Genomic DNA, 25,873 nt, shown 5'->3' with positions numbered 1-25,873 from the left:
GTTTAAGAAGCTTCATTTACTTTACAAGCAAAACACAGTTTAGTTATATATTACAGACTTATAGAAAGAGACCGTCTAAAAATGTTAAAATGTATTACTGGCATGCGAAACCTTAAATTAGAGTGAATAAATGAAGACTCGGCACCCCACTTCTGAAAGATTGCCAACCCCTTGGGGATTTCTGTCTGCCAGCACCAAGGAATTATGAAATCATCACTCCACCTACCTACATTTAACAATGTAACATTTGACTTCAATGAATAAGTCAAAGTAACCTCCGTTCACTTTATTTGAGCTACTGGGTGGGTGGGTGAAGGGGAAGAACTTCCTTCAAATCCTGGGTAGTAGTAACACGCAGTAAGTAAATACAGAACATAAAGACAGTGTATTTATTAATGCTTTATCTTTTCCTGTAACACATTAATAAAAATTATAGATCTTGTTTCTAACAGAAGATTTGGTTCCTAACCTTACTCCAACATACACTTGTCAGCAGTTGGATTCCCTGCATTCCAATCAAAGTGGATTATTCATCACCGTCAAAGTTCTCAAAGCTCTGTTTATTTTTACATTTGTTCATATGGTTAAAAATTTAATTATTTGAAAATCCCTTTCAAAAATTCACCATCTTAACAGGTTTTATAATGGGAGATAATGTGGGGTCCCATGGGGTTGCTCTGTAAATACAGTACATATACAAATGATTTGTGGAGCCCACTACATAAAGTGGGCAATATTCATTGACCTGACAACACTGTACATTTTGTCATTACATTTTAAAATGATATACATTTCAAATGCTAAGTAAAATTGTGGTGTCAATGGGAATGTTTTATTTGAATATACTTTTCAAGCCCAAATACCCCTCCACCACCACCAAAAAAAAAAGCTATAAGGAAGAGCATCTTTCCCTAATTTTGAAGAATAAAGGAAGGATTTGGGGAAATGGGAAGAAACAACACATCTAAAGATGTACATCATCAAAATGCAAAAAAATACATTTCAAATTATTTGCAAAGCTTTATATTGTACTTGGGGTATTTGAAAAATAAAAAAGACAGTAAGTCCCACTCACTTAATACAAAATAATCCAATGAACAAAATATAAGTGCCAAACTTTGAGAAAAGTGGCATTGTGAAAAAAAATCTGATGAGCATTTCCCCATCCCCAATACATTAAGTAAAATAAAACCCAACACCTTTCAAACCAAAATGAAACTTGAGAGATTGTTACAACACGGTACAGTTTACTCAGAATTAAGATTTTAAGTTGTGGGGCGAGGGTGGGGCTAGTAGAATAAATCACACTCCAAAAGGGATCGTTAACACAATATGTGGACTGTAAGTAAAGTGCATGAAAGGAAGCCTGCTCAGCTAAATGAAGTAGACTGAAAGATCAGAAGTCAAGGGTCATTCACCAGAGCGGCAGCAGGCCCGAAAACCACACTGCAAGTTCTGGCATCCACTGGCGGTTTCAGCATGAGGACCTGCATAAAAACAGAACAAATGTGAAAGGAGGAAAATGGGGTTTTGTTCACCTTTAGGACTGTACTGGCAACCTGGTTATTTATAAATTAGCTAATTTTGCACCAAGGAAAGTAGGTTTAGAATAGAAGAATTCTGAAAAAATCTTCATCAATATCACTGTGTAAATGCATCCCACTGAATACTTAGGATTTTCCACTGGAAAATCTTCATAAAATAAATTTGGCCAGTGCCTTAGTCCCACCCAAATAACATACATTCAGAGATCACAAATTGCAGGCTGATATGTGCAAAATTTCTGGATCAGCAATTTTAATGATATTCATTCTGCCAAAAACTAGCAGTCAGAGTGGGATATTTTCAGAATGCACATTTAACCTCCATTTTTAAATCACTCAGGCAGCTTTGTTAACCTTGTGGCACTATACACACACACACACACACTCTTCAAAACTTCTTCTGTTTATGTGGATGCAGTTTTTAGCCTGGAACTTTTTCTGGGAAATGCTTCCATAATTAGCCAGGCCTCTGAATTCTCACTAGAAATTCAAGATCATACAGAAAGCATCTTCACCCTTTAGAACGCTTTTAGATCATGATTTTTTCACCAAACAAAGTATACAGAAGATTATTTGCAAGTTTATTTAAATTTTTTAAAAGAAAAAAAAACTAGGGCACTGTCAGAATGCAAAAATAAATTGAAAATATATCCCTGGTCTACTTCAATAACTTAAAAAACCTTAAATGTAACTTTACCCAACTTTGAAGGAAAAACAATCTTACAGCTAGCATATAAACGTATGTAGTCATACAAAAACTGTAGAATTAAAAAAATGCAAACCAGGAGTACTGTGGATCTTAATGGATTTTCAGATTGATCCCCACACACAAAAGAAGCTGTCATTTGTTCATAAGTTATACATTTGCATTTCTCTCATGCAGAAGTTGCGTGAATTCAGATAGGAAACACTACTACTGAAATTCTACCAAACATCACTTACTTTCACTTACCGTTACACCTTTAAATTAAAATATCAAAAATAGCATACAACACAGAAATCTGACTGCATTACCTTTCACACTACAGGATTTCATCTGATATGTCTGTATTATTTTATTTTACCCTTTCAGATGCAATTTTTTTTCCATTGAGATTCACTTAAGACTGGCTTCCAACATAATGCAACCACACACGTTCAGTTTAAATAGTGTGAGATTGTGCAAAGCTCTCCAGAACAACCCACCTCTTCCCCTCAATATGCTGAAAATACAAACAAAAACACGAGACATGTATTTTTTAATACATTTTAGAACGTGATTACAGTCAGGCAAGTTATGCACTGACAACAGCATTTGAATGTCTCTGGCACCATTTGTTCTCAAGCAGTAACTTAAGTCAAACGTAATGAGTTTCCAAGTAAAATGATTTCTGTAGGTTCCAGCACTGAGAGCAAAACCTGGTGTCTGGAAATCTGTTTTCTGCTTCATACTGTACACAAAACAAGCAAGAACCTGGAGTAAAGAGTTTAGCTAGCATTTTTATTCATGCATAAGGCAGAATAAAATCCACCTGACATGTCCGCAGGATACTGGCTCCACGGTGCTGAAAACAAAAATGTGTGTTCATCAACAAACAACAGGTATCACTGGGAAGACAATGACCTGAAAAGGTAAAATGACAAAGTGCCACTTTACAGTAAATGTTTCTGATCAACTTTCTAATCATTGTGCCATATTTTGACCTTTGAGTCTTGAGCGCTGAATGCGAAGGGCCCTCTAGCTTTTAGCAGTGAAGGAGGTAAACAGAGTGCCTTCTGGATAGTTGGTCGGGGGAAGAAGAGAACATACTGTGGACAGCAACACCTTTAAAATATGTACCCACTGCTTTCCTGGCACTGCCCAGAGGTAAAGTCTGTGGCCATCCCAAAGCCACACATTTTAGAAAAAAATCTCTGAACCCTACCATTACGGATAGACTTTGTCCGAGAGAACGTGACCAGAACCACAGGATTCCAGGTGAGACCATACCATTGGTTTATAAAATGACATTAGTATACTTTCAATATTGTTTTCCAACCTATTCTTCATGCACGTTAACACTGCTGGCTTTTGTACCCGAGTAGTTACAATTAATTTAAAACCCAGCAAATATATGAGGAGTTCCAAGTGTTGCTTCCAAAGTACATTATCTTTCATTTGTCAATAGAATTTCATCTGATGCTGCATTCCCCCATTCTCCTAGCTTTGTTAGGTCCCTCTGAAGTTCCTCAAAATCTCCTCTATTCTTAACTAACTTAAATAGTGTCATCTGAAAATTTTAACCACCTCATTATTTTCCAAATCATTAGCAACTATATTAAAAACAAGACTAGTCCCAGTCAGTGGTGGATTAGCCACTGGGGCAACAAGGCCTGTGCCTAAGGCCCCGGGCAATCGGGGCGCCCCCACACCCTACCCAGAGCTCCTGCTGGGGAGCAGGTAAAGCCTCTATGCCCCGATCCCATTTCCCTGGCAGGAGCACGGGGGGGGGGGGGAGGATTAGGGGGACTGCAGGCGCAAGGCGTGGGGAGGGGCCCCCACTTGCTCTGGCCTAGATCCCCACAAAACCATAATCTACCTCTGGTCCCACTAACCTTGAGGTACCCTACTAACCTTAAGCCATGCTGAAAATTAACTCTTTTTTCCTATTCTGTTTCTTAGCCCTTTCCTAATCAATAACAGTTATTTTCCCTCTAACACTATAAGTATTTCATAGCTTATTGAAGGTCTTTGACAAAGTGAAACAGCTGAAATTCCAATTAAGTTATATTTACTCGGTCCTCCTACACTGACTCTCTGCTGCTATGTGGCTCCGGTGTGGGCTGTTGACCCGAACTGGGTCCAGACACTGCGCGCTGAGGCCAAGCTGCTCAGGGCAGAATCTGGCCGGGAAGGCTCAGACGCCAGGCAGAGAGCAGCCTCCATGAGGAGGGCCCTCAAATGGATGTCTCGCTCTTTGCGTTCTGGGATGAAAGTTCTTACAGATACGACACTTCTCCTTCACATGTGATTCCCCCAAGCATTTGAGGGGGCTGCTATGGGGGTCACTAACAGGCATAAGCCTGTTACAATCAGAGCAGGGCTTAAAACCCAGAGACTGGGGCATGCCCCACCTGGGGCGAAGTCCCCGCTGGGACTCTATCTTTAACTACACTACTTAATAACTACTGTAACCAAACTATTTAGAAAGCCTTTAGGCTCAAAGACTGAAGCTAGTCCTTGCGAGGCAAGAGAAAGGTGCTCCGACTAACCACCACGGGCAGTACGAAGAGACTGAGAGGGCGTAGAGCCGGCGGTGCCTAATATACTGACACATGGGCGTGGCATTCAAGAGGGCACTACAGCCGACCCTACGGATACCGCTAAGGCAAAAATCTCCAGCAGCCATGCACGTGGGTGCACACACACCTAGAATGGAATCATCATAAGCAAGCACTCGAAGAAGAACCCACAGATTCTCTCCCATTCTTCCTGGTTCTGATATACTAAAATAATTTCTTGTTTATTTGTTTTTTTAACTAGGTTCACTATATCTGAGTACCATGTATGTGTGCTACTTGCTCTTCAAATTCTATCTTTACCTTCCTGATTTCAATCTTACATTTTATCTGCCATAGTTTATGTTCCTTTCTATTGGCTTAATTTAGGCTGGATTTCCAGTTTCTGAAGGACTCTGTTTGGCTCAAATAACCTCTTGAATCTTGCCATTTAACCATACAATTTTTTTTCTGGTATAACTGAAGTGGTATAAACCCCTAGGCCTAGCGTGGATGCAATTATACCAATACAAAATTTGCATGTGGACCAGGCCTTAAAGTGAGAATCGGAAAACTCCCAACACGTCTACAGAACTGATCCACTGTGCCCTCTACAAAGAGCCCCCAAATCAAGTGAGTGAAAGTCTCCTGCAGTGGACAGGCAGCACCACATCTGAAAATAGGTTGTGATTGAAAGTAAAGCCCTTTGAATGCCGTAAATGACCAAGAGAAGTCTGCATCATTCACAATGTGATAAATACCATACTTCAGGGTCCATTTTTTGTGTTGAAATAGACTGAGAATGAGGATTTCTCCAATATGATTCCAGAACACATCTTTCCCCAAAATAATCCATGATAAAGTGATGAGAAGAGAAAGTGTGAAATACTTAAACAATCTATAGACATGCAGAGAACAGTTATTTAATCTTTGTGCAGTGCTTAGAAATATAGTGCTACATATGTGCAAAGTATTACTAAATTAAAGCAACAGAAATTTAAGATGATGCAGATGAGAAGTTATTTTAAACAAACAGTTTAGTTTATTGCCAATTATTAATTTTCCTGCAGTTACTTTGAGAAACATCAAAGTGATATAAGAATAACTTCAGCAATCACAGAATGCAAGTCTCTCTGGAGTGGAATGTAGGACACTGCAACACCATTAAAATGAAGAATACAATATCTAACAAACTGCGGAGCAGATTTAATGAAAGAATGTATTATCCAAATGAGAATGCTGCTGGGACATGATGGCTAACTCTTTGAGCCCTTGCACCGGGTAAAAAGGTTGTGGTCTTGATTATGCTCAGCTTAGGACTGTGGTTCTCAACCAGGTGTATGATGCAGAGGTCTTCCAGGGAGTACATCAATTCATCTAGATATTTGCTTAGTTTTACAACAGGCTACATACAAAGCACTAGCGAAGTAAGTACAAACTAAAATTTCATACAATGACTTGTTTATACTGCTCTATATACTGAAATATAAGTACAATATTTATATTCCAATTGATCTATTTTATAATTATATGGTAAAAATGAGAAAGTAAGCAATTTTTCAGTAATAGTATGGTGTGACATTTTGTATTTTTATGTTGGATTTTGTAAGCAAGTAGTTTTTAAGTGAGGTGAAACTTGGAGGTTGTTCAAGACAAATCAGAGTCCTGAAAGGGGTACAGTCATCTGTAAAGGTTAAGAACCACTGGTATAGGAGATCATTAAAGATTCTATGACCCCTCTCCTAAGAGTAAGAGCAATTTAGGCAATTACATTTTGTCTCCCTAAATTATCCCTGACATAGTAATTGTTTACACAGCATCCAAAAACATGCTGGATGCTTTACAGAACAAACAGAAGGACATAGATTATAAGATCTTCAGGGCAGAAACTAATTTTAGATATGATGCAGTAAGTGAGGGTAAGGACCAGCATTAGAGCAGTAGGATTGCAAAATTACTCAAGCTTGGGCATGTACATCTCGGTGCTACAGTAAGAAGTGCTTTTTGTTTTTGGGTCTGTTTGTTTTTTGTTTGTTTTTTAATAAATAAGACTCATTTCTTGTGGGCAGCATAAAAGAGCCAAGACTTAATGGGCTGGGAGGAGTTGAAGAGACTATTGTGGCTTGGTAGACTAGATTTGGGAAGGTGTTCAATGCCTTACGGGGTGGAAGTGGAAGAAGACATAGAAAGAGTGGCAGGTAAAGCACATGAACAGGTCATCAAGGCTGGCATCACTGACAGAATGAGGGAAGAGAGGGGAATGACATAAGCAACTACCTCAAAGACGTAGAAGACAGGTTTGCACAGGCCTTTGAAAAAGACATTGCGCAGAACAGGAAATCACTTTGGAATTTAAATGGGAGAGGCTGACATGATCAGATCAACTGACAAGGAAAATCATTTTAGCAGCTGCATCCTGAATCCCATGGAGAAAAGCAATGAGAGCACCAAGGAAGCCTGAGAAAAGAGAGGGTGCAGTAGCTGAGATGCAGAGCGAAAGTATAAAAATGTTAAGTATCGGAATACCAAGCAAGGGTGGGTTTTGTTAAAATATTTACATTCACCTCCAGTATTAGGGCCCAATCCAACTCGAGCTGAGGTCAATGTAATCTTTCCATCAACTCCAATGGAAGTTGGATTAGACCCTCAACTTGTCAGTTTAGCTTTGCTTCTACCGTTAAAGCTCTGCCAAGTTCCACCTCAGAGCTAAAGTAACATGCCTTCAGGATGAAAAGCACTATACAGATGAAGTTACATATACAAAAGACACAGTGAGCCAGTGGGGATTGTTGATTTTTAAAGAATATTTAAATAATTCAGAACCATCAAATCATGCACAGTTAGCTTATATAACTGTGTGATGTCATCAATATTACCCTCAATCACCTCTCCTGCCCTCCTCTTTTGTTACACTTACTTGTTGCATCTTGCATATATCAGAGTACAAGTCGTTAGGGGCAGGAACCATGAGTTCATATGAATTTGTACTGTACCAGGTACAGTGGGATTCAATACTGACTGAAGTTTTTGGGAGTTACCAAAATATAAATAATATAGCATACACACTCACTAGTTCATCTAATCCTCAAGATTCCTCCTCCTCCCCCCCCCTCTTTAGCCCCATCAACCAGGGTAATACCAAGAGGAGGGTTAGAGGATTGGGCAAGTATATATCTATCATTCTGAGACCATAACTGCTCACATTTTAGAGAAGTGAAATACTCCTCTATGTATTATCTAAGGGCCTACTTGTCCTTTACAGCAAGTCCTCAAAATCCACATTTAACAAAGACAATAGTGGTGAAGAAATCTTTACAACGTATATTTGCAAACAGTTCAGGGAAGATGACAAAAGCCTTTTTTTTTTTTAAATAGTCATAAGACACTCATTCTACTACACTAAATGCATAAAAATATCTGCATCTGTTCTCCTAGGCTCAGCACCGCTCAGTGCTATCCAAGTAGGTATATAGGGTCACTGAAGGTAGCCTATATCTATTCACTGTGGCTTCTCTGCCTCCTCATTAGCATAAAGAGAGCAGAAGTGGATGCAGGTTCAGCGTTGAGAACAGGCAATGAAGGTAACTAAAGTAAAAATGGGAAAGTCAAACATTCCCCTCACAGAAACCCACACCCTTCAATTATACTCAGTTACAAACCAACCATAAAGTTTCTCTGAAGTGAAGCTGGAACCTAATTCGCTGTACAAAGCCTAATTCACTATCTTGGTACCACTGTGAGCTAGAAAGGGGCAAAAACAACACAAAGCTAGCATCACATCTTCCACAAAGAAGGAAGTGGGCCGTACAAAGCATCTCAGCATTAGAAAAGTTAGCACTGACCACAAGGGAAGGAGATGCCCTGTGTGAACACACATACATCAGTGCTCTAGTATTATGGATTGTTCTGCACATTGATCAACATGATCTCTCTCCTCCGTGCTACTAGCACTTAGCCTTAGTCTCATGGGCCCACATGACTAGTGTCACTACCATAAGAAAGCAATCCCACTGAGGGATTGGGGTTTATTTGAGGGTGCTCACTGTGCTGAGGATAACCGATAAAACTGAGAGATATTTCCATCCTTTGTTACTTACATTTAATTTAGATGCAAGATACAAGGAATCACAAATATGTTTCCTTAAGTAATATTCACCTATACAATAGGTATGCTCTCAAACTATTTGAAATTTTTAAAAATCCAGTGTAACAAACAGAAGAAACTGAGGCAAAGGCTAACCTGATAAACCACGGAACTCACTGCTATACTGCAAAAAAAGTTAAAAAAATTCTCCAAATCAAAACCTTGAGCCCCAAAGGTTATCATGTACTTTACAAAATGACATTACCGTTAATGTTGTCACAGTAGTAAAAGTGTTCATCGTTTAAAGAAGGACATGCAGCAACCAAATCCTGCAGGCCCACACCAGTTATAGTAAGACAACCCGAGAGATTAAGGTGTTCCAAATGCGGCAGTCCTCCTCCCAGGGTCAACGCCCTATGATCAAAGAGAAAGTCAAAACATGTTAAGACAGAACAAAGAACTGGATTGCAGTCAATGCAGATATTTCAGCTGCGTTGCCAAGTTCATGGATTTTCTAAAATCAAGCAATGTTAGCATTGACACAAGGGAAGGTGATGCCCTATGTTAACACCCCATGTCAATGCTCAAGTATTCTTTTTATAAAAATCAAAGGAGTTGTTAATGCAGTGGTCAGCCTTGAACTTGCCAATTTTGTATTAAATTAGATGAGATTACTTCAGTATTAATATTACCTGAGCTTCCCCCTGCTTATTACAAGGAGTGCCTACTGCAGATGCTAAAGCAAAGTTATTATTTAAGACAATTAGAAAAACAAGAAACTAGAGCTTCTTCTTTCTCCTCCTTACTCCAGGTCCCTTTTTTGCCACTCTTTTCCTTTGAAAGGGAAGCTCCAGACTGCCCAAGCAACTAGGCTGAGTGGGCTGGAGTTCTGCCAGTTATAAGATTAGAGCCAGCACAGACAAGAACAAAATTCTTCACTCAGCGCTGCACCAACATCTGAACTCCTGCCAGGGCTCAATCCAGATAGTAAGTGTCCAGTTGCCCTGTTGGGGCTAGAAGTCAGCCTTACTTTTTCAGAAAACCCAGAGCCAAACAACGTCCCCCAAAAACATTACTTTAGCCGGAGATGCTCAATTCCATAACTTGTGGAACTGTTCCCAATTTCTTATCCCCAGACAGTAACTTCCAGAAGTTTAACTTAGATTGTGACCAGGTCCTCTTGCTGCACAAGAGAAAGGTGCAGTTCTTCTACAGAACCCATTGATTTGCACACCGAACCTTCATTCAACATTGGTGTAGTCTCTCATTTTTACAGAGGAGAACAACATTAGAACTGCAAGTCTTAGCTTAACTCAAGTACTGTTTTTAATAATACAACGTGGCATTATTCCCTGAGAAACAAACCTTTTTGATTTTAAGAACAGCTGATTCCACATTTTAACACAAAGCTGATCTTTGTGCTATTTTATAATTTGTTATTGAATGACAGGCATTTAAGAAGTGAACTCAATGGATGTTTTGCCAGAATAAGGACCACAAAATTAACCACTGTGTATTAGATTCACCCTAGCATTTGTTTGGTGCACAAATAGTACCACACTGCAAAGTTCAGGGCCAGATTTGAACTTGTCCTAAATCCAGGCACAATAAGAAAGAGGGTTTTGATTCAGTGCCATCACTGGTATTGTGTAAATGTTTAATTCAATATACATACATTTATGGTGATATGGTCAAAGACAGATAGAGCAAATGATAGGTGCTCCTTTTAATTTAATTTTATAAAAACTGAAATTTTACATGTTTTTAAACAAGAATAGAAAATATTACACATACGCAATAAGACTAAATTAAAGTCGCTATTGCAACCCCAACTTTTAATTATTTTAAACAGTGTATTTTTAATGCTACATTCATTTAGGTTGTAGTGTTTAATTATCTTCTTAATGTGAACCTTTATACACTCAGTTTTAAAACCTGTATTCCTAGCTGTATTTAAGAATCTATATGCTAACTGAAACCAATGAGAGGAAGGCGTTGCTCACACCTCTGAAAATCAGGCCAATGGGAAAATTTTAAAACTCGAGTGACACTTTATATCATGACTCCTGTATTTGCATTACTTTATAATAAATCTTTAAATGTGCAGTATGATGTAGACCAGGCCTGTACAACATGCAGCCCGTATGGGCTCACTGTGCAGCCCGCGGGGGGTGAGTAGGTGGGCTCACTGTGCGACAAGTGGTGGGTGAGGAAGGGGGGCTGAAGAGGCGGGTAGGCAGTGGCAGGGGGTGAGGAGGCGAGCCAGGGAGGTGGGGGGCTAAGGAGGCGAGCGGGCGGGCAGTGGCGGGGGGGCAGGTGAGCTGGCGGCGGGGGAGGGGGCTGAGGAGGCGAGCGGGCGGGCAGTGGCGGGGGGGCAGGTGAGCTGGCGGCGGGGGAGGGGGCTGAGGAGGCGAGCGGGCGGGGGCTGAGGAGGCGAGCTGGGGGAGTGGGGGGCTGAGGAGGTGAGCGAGCAGTCAGTGGCTGACCTGTTCTACTGATCTGGTCTGGCTCCCATCCCCTCTCCAAGGGTTGCAGCTGTCTGGAGGTGCTGCCTTCCACAGTCACACCTCATTCATTCAACAGGGCAATTGATTACAAAGTTGGGGGAAGATCTTATTCTACTTCTAGCAAAAAGACATTTTTCTTTTACCTTAATTATACTACCTTAGGGGCCTGCTATAACATATTACCAAGGTTCAATACCGCTGTTTTGGTGGGGCAGCGCTGGGGACGGAGGGTTTGTTTCCGGGGGGCAGGTGGTGCGGGGGGGGGGAGTATTTCAGGGGGGCTGGGCGGTGCTGGGGGGGTGTTGTGTTTCGGGGGGCCTTGGCGGCGCTGGGGGGGCAGGTTGACGGGGCCGGGGGGATTCGGCCCTCAGCTGTTTTCTTTGGGGTAATATGGCCCTCACCGCTTTACGAGTTGTGCAGCCCTGGTGTAGACAAAACAAAAAATTGCAGAAACCTTATTAAAAAAAGTGACTGATCTACAGTTTTCTGCCACATCAGTGGTTTTCTGTCTTCTCCAAAGCAAGGAGTGTTTGTGTTTAAATTATTTAATTATGTGTTTTGATGTTCCTCATGAAAATAGAGAAAGAGCTCCTTTCCCTATCCTATCCTCCACTCAGAAAGAGCAGCAGCTCATGAGTCTGGAAATACTGAAGGTCTTAGGAGACTGCTATGCTGCACATTCAGAAATGATTTTTTTAGTCTTCCCTAAACCATGAGCACCAAGTCCTTAATGTCCATGTCAAGATTCATTTGCTATGCATTACAGATGCTCTCCAGGTTACACAAGACCTGACTTACGCAAATTCACACTTACAGAAAAAGTTCCATAAGCCAGAAATAGGATTTTCGAGTTGCGGAAATTTTTACGTAACGTACGGGTATATGTTTTCGAGTTACGCAAAGCTTTCCAGAATGGAACGATTGCGTAAGTTGGGGGGCATCTGTATATATCATCTCACACACAACTAGTTCTTGTTTACATACAGTTTATGCCCAATACTGTATCTGAACATTTTTAAAGGAGACACTACTCTAGCTTTTCAGGTTTTCACATAGTAAGCCAATGAACCAGCTATGAATTTCTTGCTGAAGATGTGTATACTTCTAAGGATTGGATTCCAAGACCCATCCAAAACTTAACACCTTAAGACAGATAAAACTACATATCTTCTGGGGATTCAAAAATTCTTTCTTCCAGGGAAAAACTACTGCAAATTTTTAGAACAAGTGCCACAAAGCCAAAATTAAATTAAGCCATAAAACATGAAAAGTAACCACATAAAAGCTAAGCTTTAAACCTCTCCCGCAATCACTACCAGGAAAATGTTATGTTGATCAGGCTATTAAAATTCAGTCATCATGTAACTGTCCCTATGTGTCTCTGAACAGGGAGCACTTTGCATTAATACAATTCAAAATGTTTCTTATTTTTAGAAGAATGACATACAATCTCATCTTGCAAGCCTAATTTGAGCCCATTGTGTAAAAGGACTCTGTTGCCTTCATCCTATTTGATAGCTTTCAAGGAAGAAAAAGCTAGGAAGTTCTCTTCAATGACTGCAGTAGCTCAAAAATGGCTACTTACCTGAGACCATGGTCTGTGATCTGATAACATCCAGACAGGCTGAGGAACTGAAGAACTCGTGCAGTCTCTTGGTCTGATTTTTCACTCCCAGAGTATGCAAAGTCTTTTCCCTCTGACTGTCTAGTCCTTGTTGCTTTTTTACACAGTGCAGAGGACTCTGGAAGTGCTTGTATAGTTCTTAGTGCTGTCCCAGCACAACAAAATGAGTGACTGCAAAAAGTAAAGGCAGTAGGCGAACAATGCTGCTGCCAACAGACACTAGTCCTTAGTCCAACAATGTCTTTATTGTAACAGGATGCTGAACAACTAAAACTGGATGCTGGTTCCAACACACAAAGTCCCTCAATATTTCTGCGTCGCCCCACAGCAGCATCTTCAATATCAGCCAGATCATCTGCATCTAGCATCCAGACATAGGCAGAGCTGAAACTTTCTGAGCTGACAGGGTTAGTCCAATAGTGTTCATTACCTTCTTCCTTGATAAGAGGTTCATTAGTTATATCATGCAAACTGTACTTCCTGTTGGACTGCATGGTAATATCTTTGTTTCTCCATACAGTCTTTGCACTTCGGTTTCTGCAACTTTTCAGAACTCCTTTGTTGTTGTGAGCTGATAGGATTCCCAATGCTATGGAAATCTTCTCCATGGCCACATCTGTGATTTTTTCACAACCAGACAGATCAAGGTGGCGAAGACTCTGACAACAACCAACCCACGACCAACTGAAATCAGAAAAGGATAAATTGAACATACAATTCTATGTATGTTTGTAAATGCTCTTAATGAACAAACATAGGCAGATAAGTTTCAGAGTAGCAGCCGTGTTAGTCTGTATCCGCAAAAAAAACAGGAGTACTTGTGGCACCTTAAAGACTAACAAATTTATTTTAGCATCCGAAGAAGTGAGCTTTAGCTCACGAAAGCTCATGCTAAAATAAATTTGTTAGTCTTTAAGGTGCCACAAGTACTCCTGTTTTTTTATAGGCAGATAAGTAGTTTTCTGACTTTTGTAGAGAAGTTAGATATTGAAATTAATTCATTAAGTATTTATATTACACGTGCCTCAGCTCTGAAGGGACAGAAGAAAAACGTTAACGAATTTAAAAATATGATTTGGCACTCATACTACAGTGAGAAGTACTTTTATAAATGCCTAAAAAGAGTAAGGATATCTAAAGAAACATGGAATGAAATATGCTCAGTAATGTTATTTAAAACGCTACATATGGGTGGCAAAATTACAACATTTTAGCCACCAGAGGTCCACAACTACTGTTTAATAAATTTCCAAAATGATTTGTAAGACAAAGTGAAGCTACTGGAAATCTCTGGGTTGAACAATTCTCAGAAGCAGTTCTTGTTCACTATATATATAGTTGCCAAAAGAGCTGTCCTAATCTACTGGAAATTCCCAAGCAACTTGAACACTGCAAGATCATACAATGGCTTGAGCAAGCTGGCAAAGGTGGAAAAGATACTATACTCTGCCATTGGAAAAATATGAGATTTGGCCCTTGTTTTTAAGTCTTTCAGACTAATAGTTTTTTATATGTTATAATTCCTACTGTTACAGTTTTTCAAGTTTGGCTGTTGTTTGTATTAGTATCAGAGGGGTAGCCGTGTTAGTCTGGATCTGTAAAAGCAGCAAAGAGTCCTGTGGCACCTTATAGACTAACATGTTTTGGAGCATGAGCTTTCGTGGGTGAATACATGGCATGCATCCGACGAAGTGGGTATTCACCCACGAAAGCTCATGCTCCAAAATGTCTGTTAGTCTATAAGGTGCCACAGGACTCTTTGCTGCGTTTGTATTAATGTATATCCTCCTCTCGATTCCCTCACATTCCACTTTACTAAAGTATTAAAACAGAGGATATTTGGATTCCAGGAGCTCTAGGAACATATTAACTTCACAATACAACTCCATTACTGAAGTTGAAAGATTAGAGCTTGCACTGGAAACAATTTGGTCTTTTGACAATAAAAACAAAAAATCCCACACCTTTTAGCCTGAAATCTCTCATCTTTAGTCTTAAGCAAAAGATTTTTTTTTTTTACATTAATGGAGCAGAGTCATTTTTGAATTATGGGCTTCTAAAGATGTGCTTATTTTTTCCATTTTTTGAGTAAAGATGTTATTTTTTGCCCACCCATAACTAAAAATAAATAGCCTTGAAAGTTCAAATTTATTTAGATGTACTAAATCACATTTAGGACTAGTCCAAATATAATTTCCTAATTAAAAATTAGGAAAGGTAAAAAATGTTAGTTGAAACCTTCCAAGTACCTTGGTAGGGACGGTAACTTTCATAAGATGCTTGATAACATTTCTTAGGAGTTACAAGCTCTGCAAGTGAATAACTTCCAGAGGGTCAGCATCCCTCATGGAAGTTCTATATGGCCTTGAAGAAGCAATGACATCTTTTAGCATGTGATAGAGTACTGCCACCAGCTTGACATTTGAAACAGACTTTAAATGTTGTGCTAAGGAATCTTTTGCTCAGATGTTACATGCTCCACCACCATAACTTTGACAGCTTGTAACCTTCACTAGCCCCTCACTTACAACATACATGCTGTTAGAACACGCAATTTCAGCCCGATACTGTAGCAGGATCTATTAGAGCAGATCCCGCATCCAAACAAAGTCCCAATGACACCAATGGAACTTCTACAGCCTCACCTGTAAAAGTGAAATCAACAGAACTCCACCCAAGCAAAGAGGTCCATGACACCTGATCACAATGCAGTAAATTGAACCCTCTTACAATTAGTGCTCTAACCATTACAGGCCATATCAGCTCTAGAGCCACAGGGAGAAAACCCGAGACACTCTTGACTACTACATGAAAGGAAGGATATTTACCTTATAGTAACTTGAGTTCTTTGAGATATGTGGGCCCTATGTGTATTCAATGCGGGTGCAAATGTGCTCCATGCGCCCGGGACCGGAAGTTCTTCAACAGCAGCGTCCATTGGTCCACGGCTGCACCCTATGCCTCCTCATCCTCCCAATGAGGGCATAAGGGGCAGAGAGGACCAACCACCTCTCCAGTTCCTTCTCAACTGTGAATCACAAGAGAACTAAAGCAGAAGGGAAGGAGGGCAGGTCGTGAATACCAATAGGGAGCACACATCTCAAAGAATTCCAGTTACTACAAGGTACATAACCTTCCTGTCTTCTTTAAATGCTGGTGCTTATGGTTATTCATTGAGGGTGACTCCTAAGAAGTGCTCATTGAGGAGGAGGGTTGCAGGAAACATTCTGTACTACAGACTGAAGGATCAATGAATCAAAGGAAATATCTTCAGCCAAAGCTTAAATTAGGGTATAATGCCTGGTGAAAGTATGAATGGAGCCCCAAGTCGCTGCTCTACATATTTCTGAGAGAGGAATTCCCTGTAGGGAAGCCACCAAAGCTGCTTGTGGTCTAGTTGAGTGGCTTCTGACAGCCTGAAGTTGTAGGGCTTCCATAGGACCATAAAAACGGAGGTTGCAGTTGTGGAAGTCTTTGGGAAAAGAAAAATTTCCCCTTTCATTCTTTCAGCAATAGTGACGAACCATCTTGGAGACTTCAAAGAAAGGGTCTTGTCCCATGCAAGGATAAGACTAGAGTCCTGCATATATCCAGTGAGTGGGGCTATCTGTCCACTGTGCTATGCTGAGGCTTGGGATAGAACACTAGAAGATGAGGTAAAATTCAGATGGACAATTTAGGGATGAACTTGGGATGTAACCTCAAAGATACTTTATCTCTGTGAAAGACCATGCATGGAGGATCCACCAGAAGGGCCCCAAGCTCACCTATTCTCCTAGCAAAGGTAATCACCATCAGGAAGGCAACCTTCATAGATATGTAAGACTGGGTGGGACCTTGACAGGTCATCTAGTCCAGTCCCCTGCACTGAGACAGGACTGAGTACTATCTATACCAGGGGTCGGCAACCTGCGGCTCCCGGCTCGCCAGGGTAAGCACCCTGGCGGGCCGGCCCGGTTTGTTTATCTGCCGCGTCGGCAACTTCGGCCGATCGCGGCTCCCACTGGCCGCGGTTCGCGGTCCCAGGCCAATGCGGGAGGCAGGAAGCCACGGCCAGAACATCCCTCGGCTCGCGCCGCTTCCTGCCTCCCGCATTGGCCTGGGACCGCGAACCGCGATCGGCCGAAGTTGCCGACGCGGCAGATAAACAAACCGGGCCGGCCCGCCAGGGTGCTTACCCTGGCGAGCCGGGAGCCGCAGGTTGCCGACCCCTGATCTATACCATCCCTGACAGATGTTTGTCCAACCTGTTCTGAAAAACCTCCAGGGACTGAGACTCCACAACCTCCCTAGGTAATTTGCTCCAGTGCTTAATTACCCTGACAGTTAGGAAGTTTTCCTAATGTGTAACCTAAATCTCCCCTTGTTGCAATTTAAGCCCATTACTTCTTGCCCTGTCCTCAGTGGTTAAGAACAATTTATCTCCTGTCTCTTTATAATAACCTTTTACGTACTTGAAGACTTATGTCTCCCCCTCAGTTTTCGCTTCTCCAGACTAAACGAACCCCATTTTTTCAATCTTTCCTCATAGGTCATGTTTTGTAGACCTTTAGTCCAGAGAAGAGCAACAAAAATGTTTTTCTCCAATTTGTCTATAACTGGACATAATACTCCAGTTAAGGCCTTATCAGTAGTGCTGAGTAGAGTAGAAGAATTATTTCTCATGACTTGCTTACAATACTCCTGCTAATACATCCCAGAATGATGTTTATTTTATTTTTTTTGCAAAAGTATTATATTGTTGACCCATATTTAGTTTGTGATCCACTATAACACCTCTCCTCCCCCTCAGATCCTTTTCTGCAGTACTCCTTCCTAGATAGTCATTTCACATTTTGTATTTGTGGGGATTGATTATTCCTTCGTAAATGCAATACTTAACATTTGTTCTTTTTTAATTTCATCCTACTTAAATCAGACCATTTATCCAGTTTGTCAAGATCATTTTGAATTCTAATTCTGTCCTCCTAGTAGGAAGCAGGAGTCAAATGGGGACTCATTTGTTCTTTTTTAATTTCATCCTACTTAAATCAGACCATTTATCCAGTTTGTCAAGATCATTTTGAATTCTAATTCTGTCCTCCTAGTAGGAAGCAGGAGTCAAATGGGGACTCATAAGTGAGGATGAGTTTCAGGTCCCAGGTATGAGCTGCTTTAAATACCAGAAGGAACGTCCTTATGATACCCTACAGGAACTTCACAGTAGTGGGGAGTAAGAATAGAAGGTATATATAAATAGCCACCAAACGTACACTTACAGAACTGATGGACAGGCCTGCTGTCTTCAACAAGAGAAGATATTCCAGGATTACATGGATTCCTGATTCCTCAAGATTTTAAGTGGTGCTGATCACTCCACAGGGAGAATCTCTTCTCTATAGATAGTCTCCTGATATTGTTAAGGATGGATTGGACATTTGTGGTGGATTGGTCCTGCTCCGAACAGGGGATTGGACTAGATGACCTCCTGAGGTCTCTTCCAACCCTGATATTCTATGATTCTATGATCCTATGAATTGTCCATCCAAAAACTATGCCACCAGATAGAGAGAAGCCGAGGTGAAGGTGGAAGTAGCTGATCCTGCCATTTTTCTGAGATGGTAGGTCTGGGAACAGTTGTATGTGAATGCACAGGCATGAGGCCAACTGCAGGATGGTGGTGAACCAGAACGGTCTCAGGCACCAAGGAGATATAAGGATCACTGCTACCCTGTCCAGCTTGATTTTCCTGAGGATACAGAGTTGTAAGAGGATGGTAGGAAAGCAGTACATCAGCAGGTCAACCACCACACTAGGAAGGCATCCCTTCTGGAGCTGAGGTCCAGAGCCACTCTGGAGCAAATCTGTAAAGCCCTTTTCATTCGACTGAATAGCAAAAAGCTCCCAGGATGGGACACCCCATTAATGAAAGATGTACTGCGCTACTGATGGGTGGAGCTCCCACCTGTGATCCCTGTGGAAACACCTGCTGAGGCTGTCCACAAGGGAGTTCATTGCACCTACAATAAGTACTGCTGAGAGGGTAATCTGATGAGGGATACACCAATTCCAGAGTTGGACCCCCTGTTTGCAGTCTGGGATGGATCTTGATCCTCCCTGTTTGTTTATATAATAAACAATGGTCATGTCTGAGCTACCCTGGATATGAGCAAACCAAATAAGAGGTAGGAACATCTTGCATGTTTCGTGTACCGCCTGAAGCTCAAGAAGATTGATGTGTAGCCTAGATTCCTATGGGAACCAGGAATGCCAAGCTGTCTGGTTGAACAAGTGTGCTTCCCATCCCAGAAGAGAAACATCCATGATGAGTGTCTTTGTAGGTGGTTTGGAAACAAAGAGGACCCAATGCATACTGTATTCTTGGTCCCTCACCAAATGAGTAATGGTAACACGTTCCAGGGGAGCAAGACCTTCTTGCCAAAGAGTCCCTACTTGGTGCACTGACCAACCTCAGCCAAACCCAGAGGCCTAAGCAGGAACAGGCCATCATCTGAGGGCTGAGATGAAGTTGGGCAACCAGGTCCCTCATTACGAGGAATCAGTCCTGAGATAGGTAGGCCCTTGCCACAATTGAGTTCAGTTTCACTCCAATAAATTCCGTAATTTGTGAGGGACGGGGAGGGGTACATGGATTTTCTGAATTTACCTGAAGCTCTAAAGCATAAAATAGTTCAACTTTTACTTGCACTTCCTGATACAACCAACCCGTGAGCAGACAATCATCCAGGTAGGGAAATATTGGGCCGACTTGTCTGTGGAGGTACACACCCACCATTCTAAAGTACCTTCACAAAAACTCTCAGGACCACCAATAGGCCAAAGGGGAACACTCTGTACTGAAAGTGCTCTGGACCTACAGTGAAATGAAGAAATCTCCTGCGAACTGGGCAAATATCCAAATGAAAATATGCATCTTTCAGATAGAGGGCAACAATCTGGTCACCTTTGTTTGTGGAGGAGATTATTGAGGCCAGGGGGTGTCACTGAATGAAGTAGACATTTAGCTGTTTGGTCCAGGATGGGTCTCCAGCCCTTCTTTTTGGAGGTGAGGAAGTATCTTGAGCAAAAGCCCTTCTCCTTGTGAGAAGAAGGCACATGATGTCTTGTTCCCAACTGGATTAGGGAGTCCCCCTCCTGTTTGAGAATCCTCTCATGAGAGCAAAAATAACAAGGAGTGCGGTGGCACCTTAAAAAGACTAAAAGATTTATTTGGGCATACGCTTTTGTGGGTAAAAAAACCCACTTCTTCAGATGCATGAGAGGAGTTCCTGAAAAGGGATGAGGAGGGGGGCCAGACAAGAATTCTAGGATGTAGCCAGTTGAGATGATGTCCAAAATCCATTTGTCCTATGTGATAAGGTGCCACATCAGGAGGAAACAGGCCAGGCATCCACCAAAAGGGGTGGGGATAACAGGTGGTATGGAGACTAGTTGGTGGCTCTCAAGCACCCCATCAAAATGCCTTCTTGGTAGGCAGTTGGGACTGAAGAGGGGAGAGCGGTGGTGTGGAGTGTCTTCCACAATGGATCCTCTGTCATTTTCTAAGGGGTTCCTAGATCCCTTGGTAGAAAAATGACTGAGGTAGTGTGTGGTAACCAGAAACAGCAACCTGGAATATTTCCTAAGGGGTGCCAAGGTATAGATCCCCAAAAAGCAGAGGATAGCACAAAAGTCCTTGTGAGTGTGCAGTGACTTCTCTATCTTTTCATTCAAAAGACTGTTACCGCAAAGGAGAAATCCTGTACCATCACCTGAACATTCTAGGGAAGCCCCAAGGACTGCAACCTGAAGCCCATCTCATAACCACCGAGGCAGGCATGCAACATGATGCAATATCCTCTGCATTGAGAAATGCCTGGAAGGTCAATTTTGGAACCAGATTTCCCACATCCAGGATGGCCTGGAATTGGGACCTAAATTCCTTCAGCAATTTAGAGAATTTCAACAACTTATTGTAATTCATGAAGTCGTACTTGGACATCGATGCCTAGTAATTCGCTACGCGGAATAGTAAGCTAGCCAACTAAAAGTTCTTTCTGCTAAAGAGATACCTCTTGGTATCTTTGTCAAGAGGGGTGGAACCAGACCGGTGCAGCGTGCTTTACTCCATGACAGCCTGTACCACTAAGGAGTTGGTATTAAAGGTGGGAAAACAAATATTCTGCTCCCTTGGGAACGAACAAAGTATTTCTTTTAAGCCCTCTTCAGGGGCAGGGCACAAGTACCAGGTATGTGCCAAAACGTTTTATAAAGCTCCAATACGACCCTGTTGATGGGGCACACCACCTTAGAGGAAGCCATAGCTTGGAGAAAATCCAGGAAATTTTTCTGTAAGATCCTGAATCAACTGTAGTGGGACCTTAAGAGATTAAGCTATCCTCTTCAGGAGGCCATGGCACTGCCTGTAATCATCTGGTGGCAAGGGAAAAGCTGGTGTCACTGCCTCATCTGGGAAGATGAAGAAAGCACTGCCAAGGGATCCAGTGGTTCCACTGTTCCTACTTAACAAGCACTTCTGTAGGAACTTGGGCTATTGTTGGCAGTGATATCCAGGATCCTCATATGCTGGCACATGATATTAATCCCAAGAACCTCAACAAGGTCAGTGGACAGGATCATAAAGGCATGAAGGTGGGCCCTATGTGGGGTACTGTTGGTCCCTTAGCAATACTGTGGTTTACGAAGACATCCGGAAGACTTTCGAAGTCCTGTTAGGGCTGATAGCTCTTAACTGGGTAATATCAGGGGAACCATGAGTACTGGATCATTTTCATCTGACAAGTAGGAGTTGTCAGGCTCTTGTAGCCAAGCCAATGGGTATGTATCCTGACCCTGACAAGCTACAGACATGAGCCGATGAATAGTACATTGACAGTGCAGGAGCCTCTGCCTGACGGCTGGAGCTCGGGATTGGCAAATGTTGAGTTGATAGTGTTGGGACATCTCTCAGCAGAATCGGTCCAAGAGGATCAGAGATTCTGGATACACACAGAATGCCAGATCTTCAAGCAGAGCATATTGAGATCTCACCAGAGGAGAGGTGGCAGGCATCCTGGCTGGATCTGCCAATGCTTTCTTTGAAGTAGTAGACTTCTGCTGGATTGGTGCTAACAATGCAGAGGGCATACAGTCCTTTCTGCCTCTGTGCGGTGTTGGATTGGTCCTACCCATTCAGCATACAATTTCAGGGCACCGGTACCTCTCAGTACTGTCGATAATGGCCTCTGCTCCCTGCAAAGTCTGGATGTACCCTTTCTGGGGCATCAGGTGGTGTCTGAGGAAGGGGAGAAATAAACCTCTTTTTGGAGGATTTCTGAAGTGATTTATTCCTCTTCTTCTGAGGGTGTTTACCCTTGCCTCCTTCATACCTCCGTTTAGTGGGGTCCTTAGATTTCTTGACTCAACTGAAGTCTGGAGGGATGCTACCTGGAGGCTCAGATACGGTAGATGCGGAGCAGGAGAGCCCCAGGTCCAAACAGGGCCTCACAGAGAACTCCATAAGGCACAAGTCTGAATTCCTGACATTGCCTAGTACACTGAGGAAAGGCATGGCAGATGTCATACCTGAGGGGATCTGTGCTTCCCCAAGGCAGTACAGACAGCTCTTGTGCAGGTCACTCAGTGGGAACCCATGGGGGCAGGCCAGCCAGGCTATGAAATCTAGAACATTAGGCATAATAGGTGCCCCAAATGGTGGGGGAACGAAGGAAGAGGAACCCACTACCCTCAAACTAACTATCGCTACAGCTACCTATCTAAATATAAAATACCTACAAAACTATTTAAAATTTATTTAAGGAACCGATCATCAAGCAGGAAAGTTGGAAAGGCTACAGACAGAGAACGGTTCCATTCCAGACTGCAAGTGGTAGAATGGAACTCGAGAGGCTGTTGGCCTGCACGGCCCCAAACGCTCTTGGTTGGGATCATGGAAGCAGTGAGGGCACATTCGCAAACAGCTGCTATTTTTGAAGAATTTCCAGTCATGGGCACCAGGTGCACATCCACACCCACAGCAAATACCCAGTCTAGCGCTCAAAGAAGTAGTAAGTATGGATTACATTCATTAAGTGTTAACATTACACCCATAAGATTATTATCCAAGGGTTGCAACTCACTGGGGTTATGTGCAATACTGAAACATTTAAAGTCTTTTCAAAATGTTCCATTCCAGTTATAAGCTTTGCCTGCCATATTAAGTAGAATATTAATGTTGCTTTAGTTTGATTGTTGGTTATGGATGAATGCAAGTTCTATGTATAATTACTATACTTGTCACTGTATTGCTCTAGGTTTGGTTGTTTTTTGTTTTGTTTTTTTTTTACTGGAAAAGCTATAGATACAAAGTTTTTAAAAGCAAATAACTAACCTTTCAAATGCAGAGTCTGAAATATCAGTTTGAGTGAGATCCAGATGTTCCAAGTTAGGACAAAGTTCCAAGAACTGTCTAACCTAGCAAAGGAAATGAAAAATAAAGAAAAGCAAATAATGTAGACAATTAAAGAGTCTCTCTCAGCCAACATGCAAATGAACACTCATTTGAGTTGCAATTCAACTTCACTGACAATACAGACTCAAGCACACCAATTATATATTATTACTAATTATAGCCTGCACACTCAAATGTATTAGTGCTGAGGATACATACCATTTTGTTAGAAACTGCAGAACTGTAGGCCAGTACTAGTGTTTTCACTGAAGTGCCTACATGTGGGAGAACATTATGAATTAAGCCATGGAGTAAATGCTTTTCCATCTGTGCTATGTTAATTGCAAGTGATTCTTCTGCAGCCTCTTCTGAAAATAAACCAAAGAGAAAGCTAAGACTTTATAATATATTTAGAGAGATTTATAGAGTTCATCTCCCCATATCACATTAAATACAAGATTTACACACACAAAAAAAGTTACCCACCTTATGCAGCAACGATGGTTCTTCGAGATGTCTCCCCCATGGGTATTCCACTGTAGGTGTGTCTGCATCTCTGTGCTGCTGACTGGAGAATTTCATTGCAGTGTCCATTAGGCCAGCATATACGCTGTCTCTCCTCATGCTGTGCCACAAGGTTAGTCAGCTCAAGTGGGCTAACCGTCCTCAGTTCCTTCTCTACCACAGAGTCAAACAAGAATTCCAAAGTAGAGGGGAGGAGGGTGGTTTGTGGACAACCATAGGGACATACATCTTGAAGAACCATTGTTACTGCACAAGGTGAGTAAAAAACTTCTTCAAGTAGTGTCCCTATGGATGCTCCACTGTACGTGACTCCCAAGTAGTATTCCTTCTGGAGGACTGGGACTTCGGAGTCGGGCCAGTTAAAGATGACAGTACTGTGGAGCAGAGTATGGCATCGGAGACAGTCTCTCCAGCGATTGCATAATGTTCTGCATGTCCCATGTCGACGCTCTGCCAATCTCTGAGATAGTGACATCCTTGAAGGCGGCGACAGATGAAGAGATTGATCTTGTGGAATGTGTACAGATCAAGTCTAGGAGGTGGGGGCCACGTTATGAATTTGGTAGCACTGTCTGATGCATTTCAAGACCCACATAGAGAGTCTTTGGGCTGATATTGCTGAGTTCTTGGATCTTCCTGAAACAGAGAGGAAAGTCTAGGGGACTGCCCGAAGGCATTTATCCTATCAAGGTAGAAGGCCAGGGCTCTCCTAGCATGTGGGGTATGTAGTTAATCTCCCTATCATATTGGTGAGGCTTGGCATAGAAGATTCAAAGGTGAATTGATTGATTCATGTGAAACGGGAAGGTTACCTGAGGAATAAATTTTGGATGTGGCCTGATTGTAATCTTGTCTGGAAAGGAAACTGTGTAAGGAGGATGTGCCATCAGACCTGCTATCTCTCCTATCCTTTTGGCCAAAGTAATTGCTATCGGGTCGGCTTTTTTCATTGATAGGTAGGTTAGCGAACAGGTGGCCGTGGATTCAAAGTGGGGGCCTAGTCAGCCCTTTCAGTACCAGGTTTAGGTCCCACATGGAGGTAGGGAGTCAAAGTTGAGGGAAGACTTTTATTATACCCTTAATGAATCTTTTGGTGGCTGGATATGACAGCACAGAATATCCCTCTACGGGATGGCGAAAGGCTGTAATAGCTGCTAGATGGACCCTAAAAGAGTTTAGGGATAATTCTGACTTTTTAAGGGTCAGAGCATATTCTACAACATGTGGAAGAGTTGCTGATGTTGGAGAGATCTGTTAGGACACACACCAAATCTGAGACCATTTCTGCAGGCAAGTACGTCGTGTGGAGGACGTTCTACTGTGTAAATGAACCTCTTGTACTACCTTTGCGCATGACATTTCTAGGTCCTGGAACCAAGCTGAAGCCATGCTTTGAGGCAGAGAATCTCCCTGTTGGCATGTAGGGTACACCCTTCAGCTTGTGAGAGCTGGTGTGGAAAGGTCACGAGAGAGATCGGCAGGCATGTCGCAAGCTGTGTCAGATAAGGGCACCGGGTCTGTCTTGGCCAAGTAGGAGCAATCAGGATGATGTGAGCTCCATCCCTTTTTATCTTTAGCAGGACCTTCAGCAGAAGAGGAAATGGAGGAAAGGCGTAAAAGAAGGTCTTGTCCCAGGAGAGGAGAAGAGCACCACCCAGAGAGTGGTGTTCCATCCCTGCCCTGGAGCAGTAGCATGGACGCTTCTCGTTCTGGTAAGTGGAGAACAAGTCTATGGATAGTGTTCCCCATTGTATAACAAGTCGTGGAATACTAACAAGTGCGTCTCCCGCTTGTCATCATGCAGGAATTTGTGACTGAGGTTGTTCACTATCAAGTTCTGCATACCCAGGAGGTAAGTTGCGGACAAAGTGACTTTGTGAGAGATGCACCATTTCCATAGTCTCATTGCCTCCATGCACAGAG

At 42.1% G+C, this 25,873-nt stretch overlaps 1 protein-coding gene across 2 annotated transcripts in view; it reads right to left on the bottom strand.

Annotated features, from left to right (window-relative positions):
- Positions 1-375: 375 nt before the first annotated feature.
- Positions 376-25,873, bottom strand: part of FBXL5 (F-box and leucine rich repeat protein 5) — a 53,757-nt gene continuing 28,259 nt past the window's right edge. The window contains exons 7-11 of one of the 2 annotated variants that reach the window (XM_045019924.1): positions 23,645-23,793; positions 23,366-23,448; positions 12,958-13,680; positions 9,131-9,279; positions 376-1,487 (exon numbers count right to left, since the gene is read on the bottom strand). In XM_045019924.1, the coding sequence (XP_044875859.1) occupies positions 1,411-1,487; positions 9,131-9,279; positions 12,958-13,680; positions 23,366-23,448; positions 23,645-23,793 (1,181 nt within the window). In that variant the 3' untranslated portion in view covers positions 376-1,410. The remainder of the gene's footprint in view (positions 1,488-9,130; positions 9,280-12,957; positions 13,681-23,365; positions 23,449-23,644; positions 23,794-25,873) is intronic. The other variant, XM_045019923.1, reaches the window with a different exon arrangement.

Source organism: Mauremys mutica, chromosome 5 (genome assembly GCF_020497125.1).
Source record: "Mauremys mutica isolate MM-2020 ecotype Southern chromosome 5, ASM2049712v1, whole genome shotgun sequence".
NCBI lineage: Eukaryota > Metazoa > Chordata > Testudines > Geoemydidae > Mauremys > Mauremys mutica.
Note: the sequence above shows the minus strand (reverse complement) of the source record. Positions and strands in the feature narration are given on the sequence as shown.